Source organism: Astyanax mexicanus, chromosome 5 (assembly GCF_023375975.1).
Source record: "Astyanax mexicanus isolate ESR-SI-001 chromosome 5, AstMex3_surface, whole genome shotgun sequence".
Classification (NCBI taxonomy): Eukaryota; Metazoa; Chordata; class Actinopteri; order Characiformes; family Acestrorhamphidae; genus Astyanax; species Astyanax mexicanus.
The window spans coordinates 32,001,252-32,028,993 of NC_064412.1; the positions used below are offsets into that span (position 1 = coordinate 32,001,252).

General features: G+C 38.2%; 3 protein-coding genes and 1 non-coding gene across 9 annotated transcripts in view; 2 read left to right on the top strand and 2 right to left on the bottom strand.

Moving 5' to 3' along the window:
- Nucleotides 1–2,566, bottom strand: part of LOC103032158 (transcription activator BRG1) — a 35,592-nt gene extending 33,026 nt beyond the window's left edge. For all 4 annotated transcript variants that reach the window (XM_049479128.1, XM_049479127.1, XM_049479126.1 and 1 more), the window contains exon 1: nt 2,421–2,566. The gene's annotated coding sequence lies outside the window, so the exon portion shown is untranslated. The remainder of the gene's footprint in view (nt 1–2,420) is intronic.
- A 1,632-nt stretch (nt 2,567–4,198) lies between these two features.
- Nucleotides 4,199–4,270, bottom strand: trnae-uuc (transfer RNA glutamic acid (anticodon UUC)). Its single transcript has one exon. It is a non-coding gene; the product is annotated as a tRNA-Glu (tRNA).
- Nucleotides 4,271–4,986: 716 nt separating this feature from the next.
- On the top strand, nt 4,987–9,436 carry LOC103042603 (zinc finger protein 239). Its single transcript, XM_007231298.4, has 3 exons — nt 4,987–5,126; nt 5,631–5,790; nt 6,225–9,436. Exons 1-3 carry the CDS (start codon nt 5,079–5,081, stop codon nt 7,142–7,144), a joined length of 1,128 nt encoding a protein of 375 aa, XP_007231360.1. The 5' UTR covers nt 4,987–5,078; the 3' UTR covers nt 7,145–9,436.
- Nucleotides 9,437–11,831: 2,395 nt separating this feature from the next.
- The window catches only part of marf1 (meiosis regulator and mRNA stability factor 1), a 29,221-nt gene continuing 13,310 nt past the window's right edge, over nt 11,832–27,742 (top strand). The window contains exons 1-16 of one of the 3 annotated variants that reach the window (XM_007231300.4): nt 11,832–12,018; nt 14,445–14,653; nt 15,098–15,910; nt 16,826–16,997; nt 17,614–17,828; nt 17,923–18,040; nt 18,780–18,952; nt 19,381–19,848; nt 21,633–21,784; nt 22,037–22,177; nt 22,815–23,004; nt 23,206–23,384; nt 23,771–23,851; nt 24,839–25,075; nt 25,602–25,721; nt 26,424–26,605. In XM_007231300.4, coding sequence (XP_007231362.3) covers nt 14,501–14,653; nt 15,098–15,910; nt 16,826–16,997; nt 17,614–17,828; nt 17,923–18,040; nt 18,780–18,952; nt 19,381–19,848; nt 21,633–21,784; nt 22,037–22,177; nt 22,815–23,004; nt 23,206–23,384; nt 23,771–23,851; nt 24,839–25,075; nt 25,602–25,721; nt 26,424–26,605 — 3,394 coding nt within the window. In that variant the 5' untranslated portion in view covers nt 11,832–12,018; nt 14,445–14,500. The remainder of the gene's footprint in view (nt 12,019–14,444; nt 14,654–15,097; nt 15,911–16,825; nt 16,998–17,613; nt 17,829–17,922; nt 18,041–18,779; nt 18,953–19,380; nt 19,849–21,632; nt 21,785–22,036; nt 22,178–22,814; nt 23,005–23,205; nt 23,385–23,770; nt 23,852–24,838; nt 25,076–25,601; nt 25,722–26,423; nt 26,606–27,742) is intronic. The other 2 variants (XM_007231299.4, XM_007231302.4) reach the window with 2 other exon arrangements.

A 27,742-nucleotide genomic window follows, 5' to 3' on the forward strand; every position in this document is an offset into this window, starting at 1 on the left:
CATCTCTTTTCTTAAGAAATTAGTCTCATTTATTACTCCAGAACAGAAATGTGTTCAATCTAGGCTCGATTTAAGTGTGGTTATTACAATATATTAACCAGGTTACGGCAGCACACCAACAATTTTTGCATATATTAAGATTTAAAAAAAAGAGCATATACTGTAGCCTGTGAATTAACTGTGTAAATATAAATGCATAATATGCACAATATTGAGAATATTTTTAAACAGTGACATCCAACAGTTCAAACAGATTATTAACAAATATTTACTCTTAGTTTATAAATGCACTGCACACATATAAATGCATAGGACTTATCATATAAACTTGGATTTACATTTTAAAATGCATTATTCTTATTTAGTTGGTCACACATAGTAAAATATTTACAATTGGGGATATCCAACAGATCCAACAAATTATTGATATATAACATACTGTACAGTAGGGGTGGGTGATATGGCCCTAAAATAATATTATGATATGTCATGGTATTTTCCCAATAACGATACTCTTGCCGATTTGACAAAACACTGAATTTAAAAAATAATTTCAAGAATATACTACTGCAAAAAAATTTACATTTTATTTCATTATTGCATATTATATGATAAGGCACACCCCTAACTGAGATAATAAAATACAAGAATTTTATTATATTTATAACAGAAGTCAATGATCCAGAATGTCATCATACTACTATTGCATTTCAAATATTACCATATAACAAGGACTGAAGTAAAAGATACTAGACAGATATAATCTTCCTCTAGTAGATATATAATGAGAAATGAGAACAGAGTGAATTGTTTTTCTTTTGCTAAAAACAGCGAAAAAGTTATGTTAAAGTGATCATTAATAATTAGGGTTGGGTGATATGGCGCGATATTTCAGGGTATAATATCGTTCACAATATTCAAAAACGATGGCGATATTATTGCGTACGATACGATATTGCACACCCCTCCTGTACAGCAGTGTATAAATGTGCTGTGTAAATGCATTCAGATTTTTCACCTAAACTTGGATTTACATTTTACTATGCATTAACTGTCAGATGTTTACTATAATGAAATCAATATCAATATTAATATCTTTTGTCTGACATACAGCTTTGGAAAAATAAGAGACCACTTAAAAATTATGAGTTTCTTTGAGTTTACCAGATTGAAAACCTCTGGAATATAATCAAGAGGAAGATGGATGATCACAAGCCATCAAACCAAGCTGAACTGCTTGAATTTATGCACCAGGAGTGGCATAAAGTTATCCAAAAGCAGTGATTAAACTGTGATTAAAACCAAGGTTATTACACCGAATATTGAGTTCTGAACTCTTTTCTTTGTATTATTTGAGGTCTGAAAGGTTTGCATCTTTTTTGTTATTTCAGCCATTTCTAATTTTCTGCAAATACATGCTCTAAATTACAATACTTTTATTTGAAATTTGGGAGAAATGTTGTCCGTAGTTTATAGAATAAATCAACATGAAAATTTTTATTTTACTCAAGCATATACCTAAATGGCAAAATCAAAGAAACTGATTCAGAAACTGAAATGGTCTCTTAATTTTACCAGAGCTGTATATGCATACATGCAGACCTTGTGTTAATCCCTAATCCCATAGATTTTTGAATGATGGTTCCCAAATGAGCATGACTAAAATGAGGTATTCATCATCAGCATAATTATACTGAGCTGCAACTTAATCCCCCACCCTCACAGCATCATCCCAGCAGTAATACCCCAGTAACATCACAGTAACACCAGCAGGCTGACGATGCAGGTGATGCTGCTGGCTGCTGCAGCTGGCTGGCAGAACCATGTGGCAAACAATAGACAGGCATGAGGGCTCCTTTGCAGAAGGATGGGTGGAAAATTGGACATAGGCGTTATTGTGTCCAGCATCATCAGCAAAGCCTGATCTGGTTCACACACTTAAACACCTGTATTACAGCCTGAATAGCAAATAAAAGAGCCCAATAAGAACATCAGCACACAGCTGAACATTAGCTATGAGGGCTTGGGAGAGAAATAGAGAAAAAGAGAAGGAAAGAGAGAAAGAGGGAGAAATAGAGAGAAAAAGAGAAGGGAAAAGAAAATGTCTTCCAGGTTGTCCTTCTCGGCTTAGTGCTGCGTGGAGGCTGGAAGAAGAGGGCGGCTGCAGCAGCAGCAGCAGAACATCAGGGTGGACTCATCCGGCCATAAGGACACCCAAACGACCGCGCGCGCCTGATGGAGCTTCATAAGCGCGCGTGCTGATGAATGATCGCCTTATGCACCGCACTTTATATTTCTTTGCATTTTTGTCCTGTGTGGCGCGTGCAAATCAGCCAAATGGCGCTGCTCTGCCGCTGCATCTGGCAGTGAAGGCTCGGTGGGCGTTGTAAAGCCGCGTGTTGGTGCAAAGACTGACTTACCAGGCGATATTGCAATTGAAGTTGCAGCGGAGTCAGCGCAGCCCTCGCTGTTGCATATCTATAGCAGACCGAGGCTCTGGCCGTAATTACCGTAAGCCCTGTAGCATGCAGCTCATCTAGAGGCTGGGCATGTACGGAGAGCCGTGGAGGACAAAGACAGAGAGAGAGAGAGAGAGAGAGAGAGAGAGAGAGAGAGAGAGACAGAGAGGTTCAGTCCAGGAGAGAGAGGTTGAATTTTCATCTCCCAAAAAAAAACCTGGAGGCATTTTTTTTTCTTTTTTTTATGTTGTCTTCAAAGATGGAGGGGCGGGGGATGAAGATGAATATAAGCATTCTAACATGGTCAGTGTAAGGTTTGTTTATTTTGTTTTATTTTACTTTCTGACCGTTTTAGGCTAAATGCAAATATAGAAAATCGAATGTAAAAATTCATTATTTCATTTTTAAATGTAGTTTAGTGTACAAAAAATACACTTTTTATCAATTTTTCCGATTTTAGTTATTTCATCTCTGCCCCTTACAATCTAAAAAAAAATCTTACTTTTTATCTTCTGATTTTTCCATTTTTGAATTTTGCACACCATCAGATTTGTGTTACACAGAAATTGACGAATCTAAAAATTGTGAGAAGATTAGTCAGTGTAACGTTTAGCAGTTAAATCTTCTGACTGTATCAAGTTAAATTTGAAATAAAGAAGAAATGGGTTTTCATACAGTTTTTCAATTATCGAGTTTTTTATTTCAGCTGTTCGCAAACAGAATTACGAGAAAAAATAAAAGGTGAATCTTTTCTCAGTTTTCAGATTTGTCCATTTTTGTATCTTGTAACACATATCTGATGGTATAATCCAACCTGCAAAATAAAAATCTGAAAATAAAAGGTTATTTTTTTCCTGAATTACAATTGTAAGGGGCAGAGATAACAAATAGATGCAAACTTATTTCTTGTACACTGCACTACCTTAGCCTCAAACAGTGAGAAAATCAAATTAATAAACATTACACTGAACTAACTGCAGTTGTGTTTGGAAGTTGTTTAGCTACATACAGTAGACTACACTCATTGGCTCATTTTTTTTAATCAACTATAAATTAAAGGACACAAACAAATAATACTACCACCATCATGCTTAACAGTTAATACATATTATTTTCTTAAACAATAGGCCTGTGCTGTTTTCTTGTTGCACTGTTTTCTAACATAATTTTGAAAAGGGTTAAATCATTCAAACAACTTGGAATTGTTGTTTAAAAGGTCAGTTTTACTAAGTTCTATTTACTAAGAAATGTTGAATTTAAATCAGGCTCAGGCTCATGATGAAAGTTAATGGAGCGCACCCCTGAGAGAAAGCATGCCAAAGAAAACTGTGGCCCGTTTCTCTTTTTTCATGATTAGTAAATATTACAGAGTAATGAACAGGGAAAAGAAAATTACAGTAAACTGTAAAACTGTAATCTCCAAAAAGAGAGAAAATTTGCATAATACATAATTTAATCTAATTAAAAAAAGGGGGGGGGGGGGGTCAGTGCTACTACCTTAACAGATGTGATTTGAAAATTGGTTCAGGTGTAACGTTACGCTATAAAGCGGGGTTTACTGAGTCTAAACCAATATGATCCAGGAATTTCTGTCACTTCTTAAAATACTGATAAGGTGTCCCTATCAGCCTGAAAGAGACTCCTTCATAAGAGGCCACTCTATTTACTAACTCCTACCATTCACTTAAAGTGGAAGCCTGAACCGACTTCCAGTGTCTCTGCCTACCATAAGAAGATGCTTCCCATACCGGGAGTCGAACCCGGGCCGCCTGGGTGAAAACCAGGAATCCTAACCGCTAGACCATATGGGAGACCATGTTTGCTTTGTAAGTTTACCTCACACGTTCAGTAACAGGACTCCTGTTATTATTAGAAATACCCACTACATGCCTCCGCCAATACATGTGAAGCCAGTCACTCCTATTTTTAAATTGCCACTAATACAGCAACTGAGTTCCACCAAATATTGATTTCTGAACTCTTAGAACTTTATGAATAAAAACGTATTTTCTTTGCATCATTTGGGATCTGAAAGCTTTGCATGTTTTTGTTAATTTAGCCATTTCTGCATTTTTTTGCAAATAAATGCTCTATGTATGACAAACTGAAGTGGTGTATAATAAATGTTAACCTACACAATTAACGTTACTCATATTCAATATATAACATACATCTATAAAGTATGTACATTCTATTGTAACATTAATACAGTTATACTTGAATTTAGTCCATACACTTTACAAATGTATGTATTTATTTATTACCTGTATTTGACATCGACCGATAACTATAATTAGGTTTGTTAGCTAGCCATCATTTATTGATGTCGACCCATACCGGTGTTCTTCCTCTTCAAAAAATAAATTATCCGCCTGTACACAAACAAAGCCACAATTAATTTTGTTAATAAAATAAAATTAATAACTGTTATTATTTTGGACAATCACTCTTCAGCAGAAGCAGTTATTTTTATTTATTTTTCAGCCCCCGTGTCTCCGCTGCTCCGGACCGAGAGGCGGCTGTGCTGAGTTCCCCTGTCCGCCGCCGCTGCGCTGCTTTTTGGTAAACACAACAGGCTTCCGGTGCATATCGACTTTCTGCCTGTTCGCCTGGTAACCGATGAATTTCGTTGATAATTTGAACAAATGGGCGAGTAGAGTGGATATGGTGAGTGGATGTGATTTACAAGTGTCTAATCTGTCGAGTTGGGCGGGGTTCGTAATAAACGGGTGTCTGAAATACGGAAAAAGACACGTATTTTGTCGGCGCTCGGAGAGCTAACGTAGCTTTAGCCTGGTGAGCTAACTGGCTACGTTATTAAGTCTCACGCAAACAGACTCATTTGCTTCAATGAATTCGGCTAACGCGGTGCGCAGCTAGCGCGTGCGTGCGAAAACGTGGATTTGACTAACCGTACTCGGGGGCCGCACCTTTTTCAAACGATTACAGCTAAAATAACGCTCGTCTTTTCGAGTGTTTTATCTAGCTCCCATTTCCTCGCCCCCTTTTCCACCCCTCCCCGTCTTTTGCACTCGGGAATCCCGCCGCTTGCACAAAATGTCCGTGGTTGTTTTGTGTAGCGACGTTAGCTAACTAGCTTTGCGAGTTATTAGGCCAGCTAGCTAAGTTAGCTAACGCGGTAGAGCAATGATTGTTCCACCTCTGTTTTAGGACTTCGGGAACAAACTGAACCAGGCTCTCTCCTCTAGCTCTAAATTTCTACCCACAGCAGGACCGAGGGGTGCGCCGTTTCAGCACTACGGCCGTCCATTGGGGCACGGAGTGAAAGTCAAAGAGGAGGACGAGAGTGTCGAGGATTTTTTTCATTTCGGTGAGTTTTCAAAACAAGTCATTAGCTTGCTGCTAACTACAGCACACTGGGGTTTAAAATCAACTTTATGCGCTCTGAGTGGTGGTAGATTTCTGTTTGTTAGTTAGTCAACTAGCTGTTACACTGATTTGTTCATGGAGAAACCATGCTGCATTGAAAATCTGTGTACAAATTGTCTGTAAGTGTTGATGTATCTGAAAACAGAAAACTTGATTTTAAACACATTATTTTCAAATTAATTTTTTTTTAAAGAAAACTTTACGTATTAAATACCTAAAAAGTCAAGTGAAATAGTATGCTTGCTAACTAGCCACATTCCACATTTGGACTTTTAAGAACCATGAGAAAAAATATGCAAAAGTAATGACCTAGGTTAACTTTTTTCATAACTTTTAAAAAAACTGTTTCTTCTTCTCTTATTCTCTTTTCCATAGCCCAACATCTTCAGCAGCAGACAGGAGAGTGCCTTACAGCTTGCTGCGGTGGAGCAAATCCCAAAACTACGGCGCTCACCCCAACTCTAACCACCTCAGCCCTCCCTAACTCCCTCCCCAGCCCCCTACCCAAACCAAACCTCCAGCCTTCAGCTGAGAGGCCGTACCACTGCCAAGACTGCGGCAAGTATTTCAGAATTAGCGACATTAAGCGCCACCAGAGAATCCACAGCGGCGAGAGGCCGTTCCCGTGCTTCCAGTGCGGTAAAAATTTCCCCACGTCGGGAGACCTGAAAAGGCACGAGCGGATCCACACGGGAGAGCGGCCGTACCACTGCCTGCAGTGTGGCAAGAATTTCTCTGACTCCGGCCACCTGAAACAGCACGAGAGAATGCACACAGGAGAGAGGCCTTACCAGTGTCCACAGTGCGCCAAGCGCTTCTACAGATCTGGAGACCTAAAGAGACATCTCCGTATTCACAGCGGGGAGCGGCCTTACAAATGCCCCCAGTGCGACAAGACCTTTTCTGATTCTGGACATTTGCGGGGTCACCAGCGCATTCACACTGGGGAGAGGCCTCACCGCTGCTCTCTGTGCGAGAAGAGCTTCTTTAGGTCGGGTGACCTGAAGAGGCACCACAGGACGCACACAGGAGAGAGGCCGTACCAGTGCTACCAGTGTGGGAAGAGCTTCTCTGAGTCGGGACACCTGAAGGAGCACAGGCGGATTCACACAGGCGAAAAGCCGTACCATTGCAACCAGTGCGACAAGAGTTTCTCCAGGCTGGAGCGGCTCAAGGGCCACCAGAGCATCCATACTGGCGAGAGGCCCTTTCACTGTGCTCAGTGCGGCAAGAACTTCTTCAGGTCTGGAGAGCTGAAGAGGCATCAGAGGATACATAACGGGGACAGAGCATAAATTCACTGGTATTAGCGCATTAGTGTTTTTCGTCTCGGTTTTACAGGGCATTCACATTTGGCATATATTTCATTTTATTTTATTTGTGGCCATTCTGACTGCTAACATCACAGAACTACAGGATGACTTCTGTTCTGGGTGACAGTCTAGAGACACTCTAGGATTAAAGGATTGCTCTAATGTTTTTCAACCTAATGTCTAACTGTTCATCTTTATTATATGGTTGATTTGATTAGCAGGTAATTAGCAGTTGATTTTATAAGCCTCCATATCATCCAAAAGTTTATCACTATTTTAAAAACAGGGTTAAAACACACTGTTCGTTCCCATTCCTGGTTCTCATGTGACTGCAAAAATGTACAGTTTTGAATGAGTTGTTTTTGTAATGTCACAAAAATCAAGTTAAATGTGCACCTATGCAGCCTACAGCGCTTCACAAATTTGGGTCCAAAATTTAAAACCTGCATTTTATTCCTGCTTTTGGAATGAGGCGTAATGCAGGGACAGAGACCGTTAACATGGTAATGTAGTTATAACGACACCAGACACCTATTTTATAACAAAAATGGGCAGGCTCATACTAACAAATAAGAGAGCACATTAAATAGCGCCTTTTTTGTAGCACATAGACAAATATGTGGACGTTGACTCAGAACATAAAATTGTTAAACTATTAAGATAATTTAAGCCATTGTTTGTACTTGCATGTTATGCTTAAGCAGCAAATAGGATGGGTGGAGAATGTTTTAAGAAATATTTTCCCCATATCCTGCCTGCTTTATATATATTGATTCTAATGGGAAGTTTGTTATTTTTATTAAATCTAGACAGTATGATTGATGGAAAAGCAATAGAGCATTTCTTTAAGGCATGTTTCTAAAGGGCAGAAGCAAAAACCTGCATCCCCATCAAATCTTGTGGTAGGAGGCCCAGCCATACCTGTGCTAGCTGATGTATTTATCCCAAATTTTAAGGAAATTTATGACTGACTTTTTGACATTCCTTAAAAAAAGGAACTTCTTTGAATTTCTTTTCAAACCGAGATAAAACTGTAGATCTGTTTTACTTCCTTACATCCAAACGAGAACGTATTCCTGATCACTTTATAACCGCTACCTCTTCATGCCTTTATTTACAGGAAAGTTGCACAGTCTGTTGTGGTTGCCTTCCATCATCAAAATGAGTCCACTGTTACACACTGACAGGCAACCTCTGCTTCAGGCTAAAGTGACATCTATCTATTATTTCTTTCCTGTAGAGATCCCTATAGACGCTCGTATTCCTGATACTTTTAAAAGTGGCGTTTAAATTGTGTGTACAGTATAGTACAATGTTTGTATATTGTAGCAAGGTATATTGTCGAGTGAAAGACTCTTTAGAACTGTATATTGTAAAGGAGATTATTGATGTGTATGCTTACTTCCCTTGTGTTTGCTATTGCGTTATTTAGCTTTATTACTTTTTAAACCCTTCATAATTGTGTGCTGAATTCTTGTACTGTGCAGAAGCAGTCAGCGCCTCTGAAGGTTGACTTCAGTAAGAGATGTGTGTCCCTGACATGCAGTTTTTCTCAATTATTTTTTAAATGTTAATTTTATTTGATGTATCACTGTATGTAATGGCACACAATGATTTTATGCTCGCTTCTGCCACTGTTGTGGCACTGTAAAATGCTACTGTACTCATCATATAGAGAATACATGGGGAAATATTCTTAGGTTAATGAGACACTCTTTCCACTCCTTAAATGTAGTCACCACTATCTTTAAAAGTAATATTTACCAAGTGTGAGGGCAAGTCCTTAACCCTGGAACCACATTTTCTAATTCATTTGCATTTAATTCAAAACATTTGGGATCTGCATTGTTGGGGGGATTGTATATTAATCAGATTGTTCACAGATAATGTGAATTATTAGATTTAGTGTCTAACTACATTTTTTGTTTGTTTTTGTCAAAAGTTTTTATTTCCATATTTTGCTGTCATTTTTTTAACATGTGTATTTAATCATTATGGGATTGGTTTAGTTTCACAGGCCTTGATTCACTCAGACATTTTAAACGATACTTCATGTATTATTGTGAAAAACATTGAGGGTGGATTACCACATAGGATGGTAGTTAATAAGATAACCTTTGAAGCATTTTTCTGATTGAATCCAGGCCCTAGAGTAGGTGTGGTGTTTTCTGACCCCTGGGCTTCCCTTCCTTTGGCTGTGCATGAGTGCTTTCTTCATATGTTAATGTAATTATCCCTTATTTGCACAAAATAAATACATAATCTCTACTGACAGATTTGCTTTATACATACTGTAAATGGTTCACTGTTAATTATGTTATTGCACAGCACATTTGTTTGAAAATATATAGTATATAGTTTGTTTACAATTATATAGTAATACATTTACTCATTCATTGTTCTTCTGTGAAAGGTATTAAAAATAGTTTATCTGGCTTTTTTTGGAGTAACTGTCTCTACTGTCCATAGATGGCTTTCTACCACATGTTGGAGATTTCTATTTTCAGTGCATTGTCATTTTCATAAAAAAAATATAATGAGAGATTCACTAAATATCACAGAAACAGATTTGACTCAATAAGATACTGTTGATTTTATACAAAATTGTATCATAAATTTGGCACTGGCTTTCATGTTCCTGCCATAGAGAGATCAAGTGATTAATCACTTTTTCTCAAATGTTTTAAATCGGATTTGAGTCAGTTTAATATGGGATCTTAGATTGGCTGTGTATTCGATTTGTGGGCTTGCAGTATGAATGGAGAGATTGGATCCAAGTAAAAATATATGCTAAATAACCCTCTATAGCATGCTTTTGCCCTCAGGCAATAAACAGTCTTTTAGTTATTACCTAATTTTCTATTTTATATTTGAAAACACTGATTTAGTACATAAATACAAGAAGAATATACCTATATATAATGCCAGAGGCGATATCTTAATACAATACAAAGAGGCATATAAGAGAGTCATAAATAGAAATAAGCATGTGTACAAGAATATGTACAAAAAAAGTGAGTATATCGTCGCTCTCCAAAGAAGAAAATGTATCTTCAGAACAGCAATTTTACAGGAGAGAGAAAAACCCCTCTAAATTTTCTGTGGAAGTCAATGTAAAAAGTGTTTTTTTTTTTTTTTAGGTCATTCTGAAGTATTTTATTGGTCCATGCAGCAAGACATTTTGGCACAGTGTAAGGTACAATTTGTTCAAATTATGTAGTAAACTAAAAATCAACAAAAATGGAGGTACTTGTTTTTCTTTGACAGCGACGATATAAGTATATTCTTCTTGTATATATTTACTAAATCAGTGTTTTTTTTAAACGTTGTCTCGATAATGATAAAACAGTTGATCTCATGTTTAGGATACTCTCTTTCCTTCCCATCATGTTTTAAATGTGTCTAATTAAAAATCTAATTAAAAAGTTTGATATGTCAACCGGAACTCCCAAGCTCCAAAGAAATGGTGTGAATTCATTTTTCCTCCACATAGAGGATTTCATGTCATGTTGTAAATATAGCCAAAGTTACTAAAATCTGATTTGGAGAGATTTGACATATTCATACAGCCCTAAACAAACCTGACCTGTGATTGGGTCACTCTATGATATGCATTAAAAATGACCATTAGTGAGAAAGTAATGTAATTATTTTTTTTAATCTGACTTGCATTTTTTCTAAGGAAATATGAAGGTGTGCATTTGTGGAATGTATCCACATTTCTAGATCAAACCCTTTGGGTCAGATTCCTGCACAGGTGTTAGGCCACGTTGTGGACTATATTTTCCTTTCAATGAAAAATCTTAATTTAGAATACCTCAACTGATGAGTAGATGAGCAGGTGTTTCTAATAAGCAGTGCTCGGTTGTGAAAGACGATCATTTACGAAAGGCGGTAACGACAGAATAAAAGTCCTTTCAGTTTACAGAGCTGTATTCCTAACGCTTCTTTCATGAACTCATTCACTATGTAGCATTTACTAAACAACAAACCAGCTTTGTCTGGGTCGCTCTGAGGGACGTCTGACACAACACCACTGTATTGTATTATATTATACATTTGAAATTCTACAGCACATCGTCTGTAGTGAACTATACAGGGAATAAAATGTACTGTTGAGATATCGAACAGCACTAGAAAACTTTTTTTAATTTATTAATTCACAGCATACAAAAATGTATGTCAACAACGATCAATAAAGATTAATGGGTAATTTTAAGTCTTTTGGAGCATTTTAGTCATTTGTGGAGTGAAATAGCACAATAATCTTCAATAAGATGTATTTGAATAAAATGTAATAGTTTAGACCAGAACTTGCTGCTGTAGAAACATTGCCAAAACAAGTGAGTAACACCTTCAGAAGCACTATTACAAACTGAGCAGTCATCAGTTATTTTAAATAATATTTAAAAAGAAAAATTATTTACTGGGTAAATGTTAAAATTAATTTCAGAATAATTTCTATCAAACTTTTCGCTACGATATACACTTTACAACACTATTCCAATATGATATTACATAAGGAATTGTAGCAATGTCTTTCTGAAATAATGATCTTTATCTGCTTATTATTTCGAACAGAACTAGAAAACTGCCGACACACTTTATAGTGCACTGTTTCTGTAACGGAGAGGTTGTGAACGTAGCTCGGGTTTAGCTGTAGACGTCATGTGAGACGTCAGGTGGGAGAGGGAAAGGGGAGAAGGAAAGAGAAGAAAGAAAGAGAGAGAGGGGGAAGGAGGGAGCGAAAGGTCGGAAAAGAAGAGAGGGACCAACTAGGGAAGGAGGTGAAGAAAGGTGAGAAGGGGAAGAGTGAAACGGAGAGACAGAGAGAAAGAATGAGCGGCAAGCAGAAGGTAAGCTAGTGTTAGCGTTAGCAAAGATGCTAACAAAAACAGTGTGCGCGTGCATAGTAGTCTTTTTACTCTGTTTGTATTATTAATAGAAATAAAAGCAATACCTTCATACCTTCTATATTGTGACCCCAAACTAGTGTTTACTAGCTAAGCTAACAGCGGGACCAGGGGGTGCACATGTTCGGGTTAGCTCGAGAGCTATCATATAAAAACAAAGCCCAGCACACACCAGTGTTGTATGGGGCTCACAGGATTTGGTCATACCTTTCTGTTATTTATTGACTTAACTAGCTAGCGTTAGCTAACTAACCTCTTTAAATAGACTTTACTTTATAACTTTAGACAATTTCAACCCGACTGACCGTTTCTGTCACCTTAACATCGAGTAAATATGTAGCTAGACAAAATATGTTATAATAAACTTTAGCGTTAGCTAGCTGGATTCTGTCAATAGCCTCCAGCAATTCACTAACTTAGCTTAGCTAGCTAACTAAGCTAGCGTAATTAGTTTACCTAACTAGCTTAGTTAACCCAGTTAGCTTAGCTATGTTAGGTAACTAAGACTAAGTTAGGATTAAGTTAGCTAGTTGGCTACAGGCATCTAGTAGGTAGCTAATATGTAGGGCTGGGCGATATGAAAATTCATATTTCGGTAACGTTACGCTGAAGAGAAATGGCGATATAACCTACGATACTATAGCTACAATATAAAGAGAACCTAAACAGGAAATAGTAATATAATAAATAAATATTTATTGATGACAATACAATTTTACACTGCTGGTTGTCAAAATAGTGTACATTACCAGTGCGTCTAAATAATCTTTCTTTGTAATAGTAATCGTAAAACAGTTGCATTTAAGGTGGTATTTCACTGAATCAGTAAACTGCACTGTTATTGCTATGTATCTTTTAGATGGTGGATTAAAGTAATTTTGCGGCCATTTTAATTGCAGTATTTTTACAGCATAATTAAATGGTTTTTTTTTAAGAAACTTTAAAACTTCAATTTTGTATTGTAAATAAATATACTAAAGTCATCCAGACTATGAAGGAGCACGTAATGAATCATGTAGTAAACGTACAAAGGTTAAAATGCTTACCTTAAATGGCTGTTATCTGGGGTGCTGTTAAGTTGCAGCTTCTGAGGTTGATAACTTTGATAAAATTTTCCTGTGCAATAGAGGTAACTCTTGTTCTTCCTTTCCTGAAGCAGTCCTGATTTAGAGCCAGTTTCATCTTAGGTTATGTTCACATTACAAGCCACATTGCTCAAAATTGATTTTTTGCTTAGATCTTGACAGTTCACATTCACAGGTGTAAGTGACTTGTATCTGTGTGTAAAGTTAACGAATCTGTCCCTGAAACGCCACACATGCGCACATTGATACATGCATAAATGTCGTCTTTTTCACTAACAACAAAAAAACGAATTTAAGAGATGACTTCTAGTTTTAGAAGGGAACTGGATGCGTTAGCAGCTCATATATGGAACATCTTTTGCTGGAGCGGAGAGCAAACAGCTCGTCTGAAGTACATGGTCAGGTCGAGAAGTTAAAAAAAGGCCAGGTGGTTTGCTTTTGCTGTTTAGCTGCACCAAGAGAGAGAAGCACAAAGAGCATACGTAAAAGCAGAATATGCATGAATTAACCGTTCATATTCATGTCGCATGTCCATGGATCTTCATATTCATGTTGCATACATATCCGGTTTATGACCACACACGGATGTGGCTCAGATCTGATTTGAAGAAATCGGATTTGACATGTTCACACAGCCATGAAAAAATCAGATCTGAGCCACATTGAGCAAAAAAAAATCTGATTTGAGTCACTTCAGCCAGGTAATGTGAATGTAGCCATAATGTTTTTATGATTTTTGGGAGTGCACTTAAGGATACTTTGAACGCTCTTGAAATGTGTTGGCTTGACAATCATTACTTAAAGTATGTTTTTTTTTTTCTTTACTTAGTTCCGACTAGTTCTAATTAAACGACTGATGAACTGAAATTCACCACCGTGGCTACTTCATAAAGCTAACTGAGAAAATGCCAAGTTGCAAAACTGTAATTTATGAAAGAGTTGCCTACTTTTGAAGAGTCTGTAAAATGTAACATTTTGAATAATTTCATTTCCATATGTTTATCATGGTTTGGATGATCTTGGTATTAATCTACAATGCAGAACATTTTAAAATAATGAAAAATCACTACATTTAACGTGCGTTCAAATGGAACTGTATGTGTGTCTGTGTATATATGTATGTATTTTTATTCCCTCAATTTAACTAAAGCATTGCCAAAGGAACTCTATACAGTTCACTTTAATTTAACCCATATTGGTGTCTCAGTTTCGCTCACATTTCTCTGATAGTTAGTCCTCTGTGCGGTACATGTTGCTAACCCAAATTCTGTCCTTCTTTTGAAGTGAAGCATGAGAAGGAAGACGTGGAAAAACAAGGGTGAGATGTTTTGAAAGGTGATATGATGGATGGATTGGGGAAGGAAAAGTCCATTTGTAGTTCAGGCTCCTTTCCATGGCTCAATCACTTGAACAGCGAAGCACCATCCAGGGTTTGGAAACTCACTGACTGCTTCTCCTCCCCCAAGCAAACTACCCCAGCCTCGCAACCCCAGGTGAGGCAGTCTTAAGTGGGTCCTAGATCTTATTTTATCCAGCTTAAACAGTGAAGTTGTCACTTTTTTTTTAACTCAGTTGAGTAGCACCTATGAATGTAAATAACCTTTGGAACAAAGCAGAATGCCTGTGTGCTTTTCTTATCAGCTGTTTCAGCATTTGTTTACAACTAAGGCGGGTAACTGCTGGTGCATTTATTTCACCTTCTTCTCCTTTTATAGTGTTGATTTTATTAAGAGATGCTAAGCAGCCCTCTGAATCTCTGAACTCCTAGCATTTGTGTACCTTTTCAGGTATTCCCATAAGACCTTAAAAATGTAAATGCTAAGCTTTCATTTTTTTATTGTGAAGAGGAGTAAAAATGGTACTGCTGGAGGTTCCTAATAAATGTCTCCGCCACTGGCAAGTTGTGTTTTAATGTCTGGCTTTCTGTTTTCTTTCAGAGCTCTTACATGGAAGTCCGTAAGCCAGTGTTGGAGCTGAAAGATGTTCCTCCCCCTCCACTTCACAGTGCCTCTCAGCAACCTCTTCCTCTGGCCCCCCTCCCTGTGCCTCCCCCCTGCCACCTCCCACCTCCTCCAGACCCGCGACCCCCACAGGGACAAACCCTGGCCCTGCCTCTTTCCCAGCCCCGGTCCACTAGCCCTAAAGTAAGCCTCTGTTCTCGCTGTGAGTCCAGCCTGCTCCTCCAACAAACCCATGGCTTGCTTGAAGCCAGAAGTCACAGTTTTGGTGATCCTGGTGGTGGATGTAGCATAAGCAGCAATGCTAATGCTAATGTTGGTGGTGGCGGCCTTCCTACACTTCACTTTTCTCACACACAGGGCAGCACCCTCTCCGGCCAGTCCACAGCCACCCCTTCCTCAGCTCCGTACCTGCCCTCTCCTCAGCTGCAAACCCCAGAGAGCTTCGGCCTCAAGAAGCCATCTGTAGCCACATCGCAGCCCATGGCCGCCCACTCTCAACCCTCGTGCTGCGCAGGCCTCCGGCACCTTCACACCTGTCCCTCTCTTTCTGTGGGCTGTGTGCAGTCCAGTCACGTGCCTGGCTCTGGCTCTGCCTCCATCCATGAGCCGTGTATGACCTCATCTGGGTACGGTCACTGTAGTGGGGAGTGTCGGTTGGAGCAGAACTCCCACTCACACAGTGATGCACCTCCTTCTACTCACCTCTGCTCTAACCCTTTGCACCTCAGTGTTGAGCACAGCGCAGTCTGTCTGAAGGGAGCACACTACTGTCACCAATGTTTGAGTAAGGTCCGTGGCACAGTCCCTCACCAGCACAGCTTTATATTTATGATCAGTTTTGGTTCTGAAGAAAATATGATACCAAGTCTGTTTTAGTGATGCATCTTTTATAGGTCAAGTACAGATTTGTAATGAAGATTTAGGCTTGCCTTGGCAAGGCCTTAAGGTGCCTGCTTTAGCTTACAAAGAGCTTGTAAAAAGACCAAAATGCAGATGCAGATCTAATTTCAAGAGTATTTAGGGACGTATAAGATCCTTCTTAAAATCTGCATACTGACATTTGACAGTGTTTTCTTATTTGGAATGTATATAGTTTACAAAAACTATGACATGCATCAATAAAAGAGCATAACTTTAAACATTTCTGCGCTTGAGAAGCTCAAGAACAAATTCTTTAACAGTCTTAGGAAAGATTCTTAAATTCTAATCCTGCTGCCTCCTGCCCTGCAAATTTAAGGATTTCCTATCTAAAGCTGGGCAGAGGTTTGCCAGAACCAGGCTACCACTGGTCTAACAGATACATTGGTGAATTTAGCAATTTAGTCCTGTCTTTGAGGAACCTCAGCCAGTTCATATTTTGGTTTTCTTTCAAGTCTTGAGCCACACATTAAGCATTTCAGAGCTCTCTTGATTCGCACATTCTGCGCAGATCTGAAATAAATGCCTTTTAAGAAAAAGATTGGGACCAGAAGTTTTAAAGGATCAATGTTTAAAACAAACATAAGAGGCGTTTATTTTCTACTTTATACTGTTTTCTTGTTTGGCAAGACCTCCAGATAGGTATGATTTTAAATAGCTACTTTTGTAATTAGTAATGGGTCACAACTGACAGCATCTTCACCATAGCTATATATGATTTATTTGCATGCATAGTGTGAAACTGCATTTGCTTGCTTGGGAGTTGAAATGGTGTGAAATATTCAGCCTGTACAGGGTTTGGACGCTACAAACTCGGCCAAGGTTTGGCCGAACATCCCCCCTCCGCATGCCCAATCTGCTCCAGTGCCTGTGTGTAATGGCTGTGGAGTGCCTGGATCCTCCACTGATGGCATTCTTCTGCACACTGCCAGCTTGAACAAAGTCAACCACAAATACGGTTAGTAGACAAGTATGTGCAGTAGTTAATGGCTTGGTATGTTGTAAGTTTGGTATTGTCCAGCTCTGATCCTGGAGGGCTTAGAGCAGAACCATGCTTAACCCTGAGTAGTTAGCTAAAACTTAAATTGATGACAAAATATGACTGACAATTGTTTCAGCTGACCAGACTTCTTTTACATGTTTAACTGTTGTTTAGGTGGTCTAATTGTATGCCACTAATGCAGCTACTCCCTTTATAATTAGCCTTTCATTATACTCATTGGTAAAGCATAAATAAAATAAAACTGCTTTTTACACAAAGCAGACTTACGGGCTCATTCACATTTAATGGGCTCTTCTTGCCAAGAAAAAACAGGATAGCCAGTATTGAGGTCAGAAACAATGATTTGAGGTCATGTCTCTGTATATCTAATGATGAATTAGTAAAGTCAATAGTGACATGCCTATGTGTTGGTTTGACTGATATGTCGATTTTATTGCTTGTATCAGACTGAATTAATTATTAAATAGCGCTTGGTGGCAATACCGTTAAGCAGTTCTGCAATTATAGGATTGTTTACAAAAAAATGTGTGGTTAAAAAAAAAGTCTGTCCTTGTGTATGTGTGTCTTTTAGGTACACCAGAGAACAGTGGGCAGGAATCACTTCCCCCAGTGGGAGTGTTCTGGGACATAGAAAACTGCGCTGTACCCAGTGGGCGTTCAGCAGCCATAGTGGTGCAGAGGCTTCGGGACCGCTTTTTCCAGGGCCATCGTGAAGCTGAGTTCATCTGCGTGTGTGATATCAGCAAAGAGAACAAGGCTGTCATTCAGGAGCTCAACAACTGCCAGGTACACAGATACAGAGGTACAGGGCGCTGGCATGTGCGGCTGTTATAAAAGGCTTTGTGTAATTTTGGTTGTTTTTATTTTCTTGTTCACTCAGGTAACAGTGGCTCATATAAACGCCACTGCAAAAAATGCAGCTGACGACAAACTCCGGCAAAGCCTCCGCCGCTTTGCAGAGACGCACGCGGCTCCTGCCACAGTCATTGTGGTTTCCTGTAAGTCTCTCCTAAAAGTGTGTGTACATGTGATATATCTATGCATCAGGTCCATAAGTATTTGGACTTCATGTGTGTGAGTGGGACTTTCTGCATGTGAAAGAGCGGTAACAAGAAACAGAGAGGCTGTGTCTAGAAACCCTGAAATTTGCTCCTTACTCCTACCGATCCTCCTCCTCTCCTCTGTGACCCAGTAACTGTTTTTGGGATGTCATCTTTCCATCTGTCTGAATACATGCATCATATTTCATCAAATTTTAGAAATTATTTATGTTTTATTCTTTGCAATGGAGAAGGAGTCTATGCATTTTATTAGCACAATGAAAGGATGGCCGTATATATGCAGCAGCTTTAATTGTCTGGGAAGTATTTGGGTGAGCTAAAAGCAAGCACTGTGATTTGCTCAGTTCAACCATAGTCAACATCCTATTAAAAGGTAAAAGTTACTTTTCTGACACATTTTCTTATTTGTTGTCCACATTGATCTTTAAGCTTTCAAAATGTGCATTAACATGCACAATATTAATGTAGACACACAAGGCTGACCATATTTGTCTTAACACTGACAATAAATAAAAAGCCTCAATTCCTTAACAGTTAGTACTTTAGTAAATCATAGCCAGAGGTTTGTTTAAAGAGGCAAAATGACTAAAGTTCCTTTATTTCTGACTGTATTTACTTTACTGTGTTTTTGTCAGAACTAAAGCAAATCTGATATGATTTTCTCATCACTTTGCAGCTGACGTGAACTTTGCAAGTGAGTTGAGTGACCTGCGCCATCGCCATCGTTTCCAGGTCATCCTGGTGCACAAGAGCCAGGCCTCACTTGCTCTGCTGCAGCATGCACACGTGCATGTCCCATTCGAAGACTTTGTTTCGGAGCTGCCTCCCAGGATGCTTATCAAATCACAGGTACACCATACGACATTGTTCCTCACCTAAACACCTCAATCTTGGGTCAGAAATATTCAGTCCACGTGCAACTAGTTTCTATGATTTCATAAATGCAATTAAAGGTTTAGTAAGTGGACACAAGAAGGCATATGTTATTCAGAGGGGCTACCTAGGCTTACCTAGGTATGACTGTGGACTTCAGCCTCCTCAAGTCTTCATGTCCCAAGCCTGTGTTGCACTGTGTTTCAGAACCACAACATTATGGTCTTGTTTCATGTTACACGTAAAAGCTTGTACATCATCTTTTTTCCCCCCAAGATTGGAATAGAAACAGGAAACAGTTTTAATAGAAAAGAAATCACTTGCATTTCTCAAAAGCAGTAGCTTCCCCAGTAGAGCAGTCCCATAAAACCTAGAGTTGCTCCCTCTTTCTTTGCCTCCCCCAGCCCTGTTTCAACCTCCTCTTTGTGCACAACCTCCCCACGCACCGCGATGCCAAGGCTGTCAGTAGCAGGCTTCAGCGCCTGTCCAATAACTGCGGCGGGAAGGTTCTGGGCGTGTCTGGCGGCACTGCCGTGCTCCGATTCGCCAGCGCCGAAGCGGCAGAGCGTGCCGCAAAGCGCATGGAGAACGAAGACGTCCTGGGCAACCGAATCACTGTCTCCTTCTCCCCTGATGGGCGGCAGCAGGAGGAGGAAGAGGAGCGGATTCGGCTCCCCGTCTCCTCCTCGTCCTCCTCTGCAGCCCTTTTCCTCCCCTTGGAAAAGCCGCGATCGCCCAGGCGCCCCAGACGGGTGTCCCGTTCCTGCCAGAGCGGCAGAGATGCGGGGGTGAACATACCGGAAAGACCCTACAGCCCAAGGAAAGGGGGGCATGCCTCTTCCTGCAGCCCAGTGATGAAGCTTCTTCCCCAGGTCAGAAGCGTAAAGGTTCCCCTGTGCCGCCGCCTCTTCCTCTACGCCCCTCCTGCTATTGTGACGTCCTAGTGCTAGCATGCTTCCAAGCCTCTTAAAACTCTGGCTTCACCAATACAATGTTTTCTTACAAACAAGCAGCTATGGCTTAATGTGTCACCTGAAGTGGGAAAATAAAATAAATTAATTAATTAATTTAAAAAATGACATATACAGCTCTGGAAAAAATGTAGACCATTTCAGTTTCTGAATCAGTTTCTCTGATTTATAGACATATATAAGTAAAATAAACGTTGTTTTGTTCTGTAAACTACGGACAACATTTATTCCAAATTAAATTATTGTCATTTAGAGAAAAAATGGCTGATATAATTAAAATATAAACCTTTTAAAACCTCAAATAATGCAAAGATAACGAGTTTAGCTTGGTTTGAGGACTGTGATCCTCTTGATTATATTCCAAAGGTTTTTAATTTGGTAAAATCAAGGAAAAAAAATCATTAAATGGTCTCTTATTTTTACCCAGAGATGTGTATCTTTGAAGCCATCTACCAATGCTGTGTTTGTTGGAGAATGTTGGGAGAGTGTACCAAGAGTAAACATTTCCATACTAAATGTGTGTTAACCTGCTTGCTCCTAAATCCAACCCAAGCCAGCCCTGTCAGCATGTCTGCCTGCATGTTTGCCTGCAGGTCCCAGAAGAATGTTTGTCTTACTAATGCTGCCTTGCTTTTCTAACCCTAACATTGATTGCTTTTTGCTGTCTATGCTGGTGTTACCTAAAACCATTTCAAAATCTTAACTGCAGTAGAACCTTGATTAGTTTATTTCTTTAATAATTTACTTACTGTATCTACCTCCCTTTAGTTGCATATTTTTAGGGATGCACTGAATATTTGGCAACTGACAATATTTGTCAGGAAAAATATAAAAAATTGGTGATTGGCCAAATAAAGTTTTCCAGCTGAAAGACACAAGCTGTTTATGGCAAGGAGATGTAAAATTAGCTGAACTAGCTTAGATTTACCATTTGTTTACCATTCAAGTAAGGCAGGAACATGTAACTTGAGTAGCACTACTGAGGCAAATTTATGGCTGTAATTGCTGCATTGCTAACATAGCTAGCAAGCTAAATGTGTGACTGGAATAGCATAGCTAAAATAAATTTATAATCAGAATAGCACTACTGAGTCTGTGAGGAAAATTGCACTACTGATGTACATTTGTATCATTAGAATGGCAGTGTTGAGGTGGCTAGTTAGCTAAATGTGACTTGAACACCATTGGCACTGCTGAATTAACTTCATAATTATTAAATCAAGTACATTTTTTCAGATTGTCCCCTACGATGGAATCATGTTAAGTGTTCAATAAATATTTGAAATGGTAGTTTTGTGATTTTCTTGAATGAAAATCTATGAAAAAACATGTTTGGACAAGTGTTCAGTTATTGACTTTTTTTCGGTTCATCCCTAATAGTTTTCCTTTGTTGCACATTTTTGTCGGTAGAGTATAATCTCTGTGTTGTAAGAAAACCCATCTCCAGTCATGCTACTAAGTTGTTTGCTAATGAACTGCATTTATTTTGGTGATTTAAAAACTACAAATCAGCTTTTTTAGTTAATACATTTTCAGTCAGTTAAGCCCACCATTGACCAATTTCTCTCTCTGTCACAAAGTGGATCTGGAGATTGCTTTTCTTGCTGCTTATTGCTACTCATCCCTAAATAATAATCTTTATGGATTGATTTGACTTCTCTTACTGCTTTACCTACTTAACCCAGGATGCGAGTGCTCTGGATTCCAGGCCCAGGACGGGTTTCACGCTGGAGAAAAGCCGTGCTGCATCTATGTCTCCTCAGAGTAACAGCCTGACCTCACAAATGCAGCCTTCCAAGCCTGGCTTTCCTGCTGAACTCTTGCACCGAAGCCGCAGGTACTACTGACGCTCTGCCTTTCCTCAGCTCAGCTCGCCAGCATGTGGAAAATGGTTCTGACCTGGAACCTTGTGAGGAACTTCCTTCAAATATAAATTGACATGGAGGCATACAGACCAATTAGAAGACTGTATAATTTATTTACCATGATTAATTCTGAAGTTCTAGAGTTTAAGGTGATTATGATTCATGTTGCATTTCTGCAGGGAAGATATTGTTCTAAAAAGCATATTTGTGTTTGTGTGTAAAAGGAGAGACTCGTGTAGCCTGCGCAGTGTTACAGACTCTCCTGTGGAGCCATTCCAGGTTAGCACACCTTCAGCCTTCAGCAAACTCAGCCTGCACACTTCCTTTAGCCCCATGTTGTTGTCCCAAGGTTCCTGTTCTTCCAGGTGAGTGCCACCCACTTTTATGTACCTGCGGTTTGTGTTATTGTTTGTGGAGCTGTAATGTATGAGATTAATTAGATTTCATTACTGTATATTTTTTTTTATGAAACATTATTTTTAACTAGTCAAATTTTTTATAAAGAATTTGATTTGTTAAAATGTGGTAGAGAACCAAGGCGGCAAAAACAATACAGTTGTGTGTTGTGTAGTTGACACATAATTAAAACATTACTAAATGCTAGTGCTTAAAATTTAATGTTTTGAATTGTAAGAAATCAAAACATTAGTTAAATTTTTTTTATAATGATTTAATAATGTCTTAACTGCTGTCAGTTAATAATTAGTTAAGACATTCTGACGTATCTACAGTGTTACGGCTTTATTATAAAGTTTAGATTTATGCAGATGAATTGTTTTGTTGTATTTTGATTATTCTAATCTCTCTTCTCTCTTTCGTCCTTTCTTTGTCTTTCTTTCTGTCTTTCTTTTTCTTTCTATCTTTCTTTCTTTCATTTTCTTTCTTTCGTTCATTCTTCCTGTCACTCTTTGTCTCTTTCTTTCTTTTATTCTTCTCTCTGTTTTTCGTCTTTCTATCTCTCTCTTTTTTTCATCTTTCTATCTCTGCTTCTCTCTTTATTAGAAGTGCATCTCCGTGTCTCTCCAATCGTTCATCTCCACTGAGTGTTCAGTCTCGTAGCCCCTGCCTCGACTCCCGTCCTGAGCTCCCGTTTTCAGATGGTGCGGATATCCAGGTGGCTAACTTGGACTACAGGATGTCCCGTAAAGAGCTGCAGCAGATCTTGCTTGATACATTTGCCAAGCATGGCAGGGTAAGACTCCGGTCTGGCTTTCTGTCTGAACAGCAGACCATACTGCAGTTTAACACCTTAATCCAAACCAATTAGAATTTACAAGCTGGCCTAGAATTATTTAATTATTTAATTTCTGCAGGTGTTTCTGTGGTTTAATGCGGTTTCTTGTATATTCAAACGTTTAGCCCCATTATATATGAAACCTTTTCTTTGTTTCAGGTGAAGAATGTGGAGCTCAGTCCTCACACAGACTATCAGCTAAAGGCTAAAGTGCAGATGGGTTCTCTGCAGCAGGCTATAGGTGCCATCAGCATTCTTCACCGTTTCAAGATTGGCAACAAGCGCATTCACGTCTCTCTCCTCACTGGTGCAAATAGCAAGTCCCTTGCTTGCCTCAGGTACCAGCAGAGATTATATCGCGAATGTAGCTGTGTAAAAAATTAGCCTTTGACCTAATGTAAATGTCACTTGTTCTTCAATCTCCTATTGATTTGATTTCAGGTTGAATAAACCAGTTGAAAGGCTTAGGAGTGCCTTAGAATTCAATTTTTTTTACAATGAATACCATTGAAAGTTAAGATTTATTGTAGAATTAAAATGAAATTAATAGTGTAGCTAACACATAGTCTAGCACTTTAGTGTTTTGGATTTTTATTTTCTAACTAGGATCACAGTTCTTGTTTATAGTTGTTCAGAAACTACTCGGCCTTGTTTATTCACAGTTGTGTGGATGCCATATGCCACAGGGAGGCACTAATGTTCTTTCTGTTCACCCTCGCTACAGCTCAGAGATCATCAGCATTCTGCAGGATTCTCCAGCCAACTGTCTTCCACTCTTCAAATTCACAGAAATTTATGAGAAAAAGTGAGTCAGTTTCATTGGATATGAACGCACACAGCTTCGTTAGATTTTTTTTAAATGTAGATGAAAGTGTTATAAGATACAGTTGATCTTAATGAATTAGTATGGACTTTAATTTATATATATATATATATATATATATATATATATATATATATATATATATATATTCAAAACTAGTGGTGACAGTTCTATTTTCTAAAACATAAAATTAAGAATATCTAAACAAACAAAAAAGGAACAGTCTGTTTTTTTTTTTAAAATGCTTTTTTTAAATTCTTGGTGTAGCTAGTGCTGTGCGATATGATGATAAATATCGTGGGGGCGATTAAAAAAAAATGTCTATCATGCCACTTACCTTCTATCGTCACTATTGTTTCACAGTAATTTCATCAATGAATCATGCAAATATATAAAGTAGGCTACGATGAAATGTATTGGTGTGGTCACTTTGCATAAACTTGGTTTATATAAGTGATAATAAAGTAATCTTCGCAAAAAAAGCTTCATAATGTGGTTTTGGGACATGATGCTGCTTTACGTTATTTGACGGACACTTTAAAAAACGTTGAGTTTATTTTGATAACTCAATTAAAATACCTGTATAGTTTTTAAGAAATTAGCTACTGCATCTACATAATTTGTTTTCATTTGATATATATATATATATATATATATATATATATATATATATATTGCTGCACTAAGAGGTAGTAATTCTCATTTGTGAAAGTTTGGTTTAATGTCACTTTGAAATAAAGTTGGAAAAAACGTAAGTAATTATATTATTTGTCATATTTTTCAAAGAATAACTGAAAACATACTTAAATGTGGTATATCATGATATATATCGTTATTGTGATATAAAAAAATTCCATATCATGATATATGATTTTTTTCCCATATTGCCCAGCACTAGATGTAGCTGTGAGTGTTTTTGTGAGGGAAAATTTGTAGCTGTAACACTTTTCTTGTATGTCTTCTATCCAGGTTTGGGCGTAAGCTGGTGGTGAGTGAGTTGTACAGGCTGCCAGAAGTGGTGGCAGTTCGTGAGCAGGGTGGAAGCCGTTTGGTTTGTCTTCTTTCCAGCAGCATCGCTAGACACAGCCCCCTAAGCTCCTCCCAGTCTCATGATGGATCCTCTACCAGTGGAAGCCCAGTGGTGTTTGAGGAGCTGGAGTATCATGAGCCCGTCTGTAAACGCCACTACACACAGCAAGACTTCAGGTACTTATTATCTACTCTATCATATGTGACTTAAAATCTGTATGAGAGATATTTATTTTAGTTGGAATATAATAGGAAACATTGTCACTGTCCAGTGAAAAACAAGTGTCACTATTTTTGTTGATTTTTAGTTTACTACATAATTTAAACAGAAAAACTGTCTTTTACATTCTTGATGAACGGACCAATAGAAATACTTCAAAATTACCTGAAAAACTCTTTTTACATTGACTTCCATTGAAAATTTAGAAAGTTTTTTTTTTCTTTTGCCTGCAAAGTTACTGTTTTGGAGATATTTGTTTTTCATTTGACAGTGACAAATATAAATTCCTGCTTTAGCATGAAGGCCAGGTTGATCATTCCACTGTAACTAAGCTGTACTGTTTAATGGCATGGCATACATGTAGTTGCACAATGTTATGCAAGTATATATTAATCTTTTTTTTTTTCCATATTGTTTACATAGTACAGCAATGATAATTGAGAACCGCCTCTCGATTTCAAATGTATACATGTTTATGTGCAGTGAGGCAGACTACGACCCGGATACATACAAGATCCCGTTTGTGGTGGTGTCTCTGAAGGCCTTGTCTGCTCATGTGCACTGTCTGCTGCAGTCTCACGAAGGAACTGTCCCCTTGCTTAGGTAACTCGCTTTTCATTATATACAGGCTGGAGCTTTCAATATAGGAATGTTTACCATCAATGTATCTTATGAGGCCCACAGGTAATTTGGTGCATTAAGATAAGTCATTTTTTTTTTTTGTTTCTAGTTTTTTTATACCTAGTAATTGTTTTCAGTGAGTATTTTACATGCATGTTCATCATTGATTTACAGCAATTATCTGATCATTCCTGTAATCAGACAAACAGCATACACTCTGATTTCTCAGATGGTAACGAGATTTAAAAATCTGAGTAAAGAGAGCTCAGGAATTACATTTCTTAGTCTGTGAACACATGAACAGAGAGACACGAGAGACAATAAAACAGAAGGATTTTTAAATTATTCATCCTTTAGCTGATGTATTTTTATTTTGTAGTTATGTCATAAAATTGCGTCTTCTGTAATACATTCTGTAAATGTATTAACTGGTTACAGGAAGTTTTCCCCTTATCTGTTTATTTATAAACCTTGATATGCTGCAATTGGATTATAAGTGCATGTAAACAAGCTGTAGTATCACCCTCTGATCAAAATTTCATAATGAATAGTCCAACGCAAATCTTTCTTTCTTCTGATAAAACTGCAATTTTAGAGTACAAGTATTTTTGTGGGACAGTGACCAATATATTTATATTTCTCTATAAGTAACATGTACTTTTTCTTCCCTGTTTGTTACCTCAGCTTCCTAGAGTGTTATGCAGCCGAGTTTAGTCCGTTGACTGTGGGAGAAGAGGGGACCTTGGAAGGGAGTGTTCCACTGGAGCACCTCATTACTTGTATACCTGGCATTACAATAGTAACCGCACAGAATGGGTTCAAGGTCATCAAATGGATTCATAACAAACCCCCACCTTCTAATGCAGGTCAGTGTTTTTTTTTTTTTTTCTTTTCTTTTCCTTGAAATACATATTTTTGATGGTAGATGCTGTGGAGAAAGCTACCTATAGGTCCTGAGATGACACTTCTTCACACATCTTGTGGTCTGCTTTTGACTAAACTTTTTAGGATGGTCTGACCATGCACACAGTTTCTTTCGCTTTTATTTTTCTCTAATTCTAAGTAAATAATTTTGATATGACACAAACACTGATCACGCTTAGGTTTAAATAAGACAGGCTCCTCCAAAAAAGAGGAGCCCAAAAAAAAAAAAAAAGATGGGCTCCTTTAAAATACTCTCCAACCATGCTCTAATAATCTGATCAGCTAATGATTCATCTGATTCTAATTTCAGAAATTGCACGTAATGAGACGTTTCTTCAGTTTTATTTATTTGTTTTTATTTCTATGGTTGTTATTTAAATGATCAAATGCTTTTATATTTGAAATATATTTTCTTCTTCTTCTTCGAGTGTCCTAAATTTGATTGGTGAACAGTGTATTATATTAAAGAGGAGTCACTATGTAAAGTTCTGTTCTTTTGTTTAGCAGTTATGAATGCATGTCATATCGTGACATTTGCTTAGCTACCAGTTTCATTGCAACACATCTCTGGAGGAATAGCCTGTCTCTGTCTCATCAGAGCTGACATGCTTTACTGTATCTCTCGGAGTCGAGCAGTGTATAGCTGCCTGTTGGAGTTTTCCTCCCAGAGCAGATGGCAAGGCTGAAGCTAGTGTGGGTGGACCACATGCTGTTTCTAAAAGGCAAACGCATAGGGATGGAGAATGCCTTGTTAGCAAAGTTCTGTCTGCTTTTTCTTATCCTGCATGCAAGCTGCCACTTTTAATTCATCCTTGGGCAGAAAGTTTGACAATTGATTATTTTATTGCTGTGTTTTAACAGCAAGTGAATGCATTAAATTGTTAGTAAGATTTGACTACAATAGAAATGCTCAATCTGTTGACTGATTGCTATTGCAAAACCCAAATCAGCAGCTATGTTAAGATTTTCACAAGGAAAGGAAAGGTTAAAAGCAGCATTTTGTTTATTATTTTGGCCTCCTCCTTCAGTTACAGAGTATAATTCAGTGCAGTAAATATTAGAGATGGGAAGATCGATGG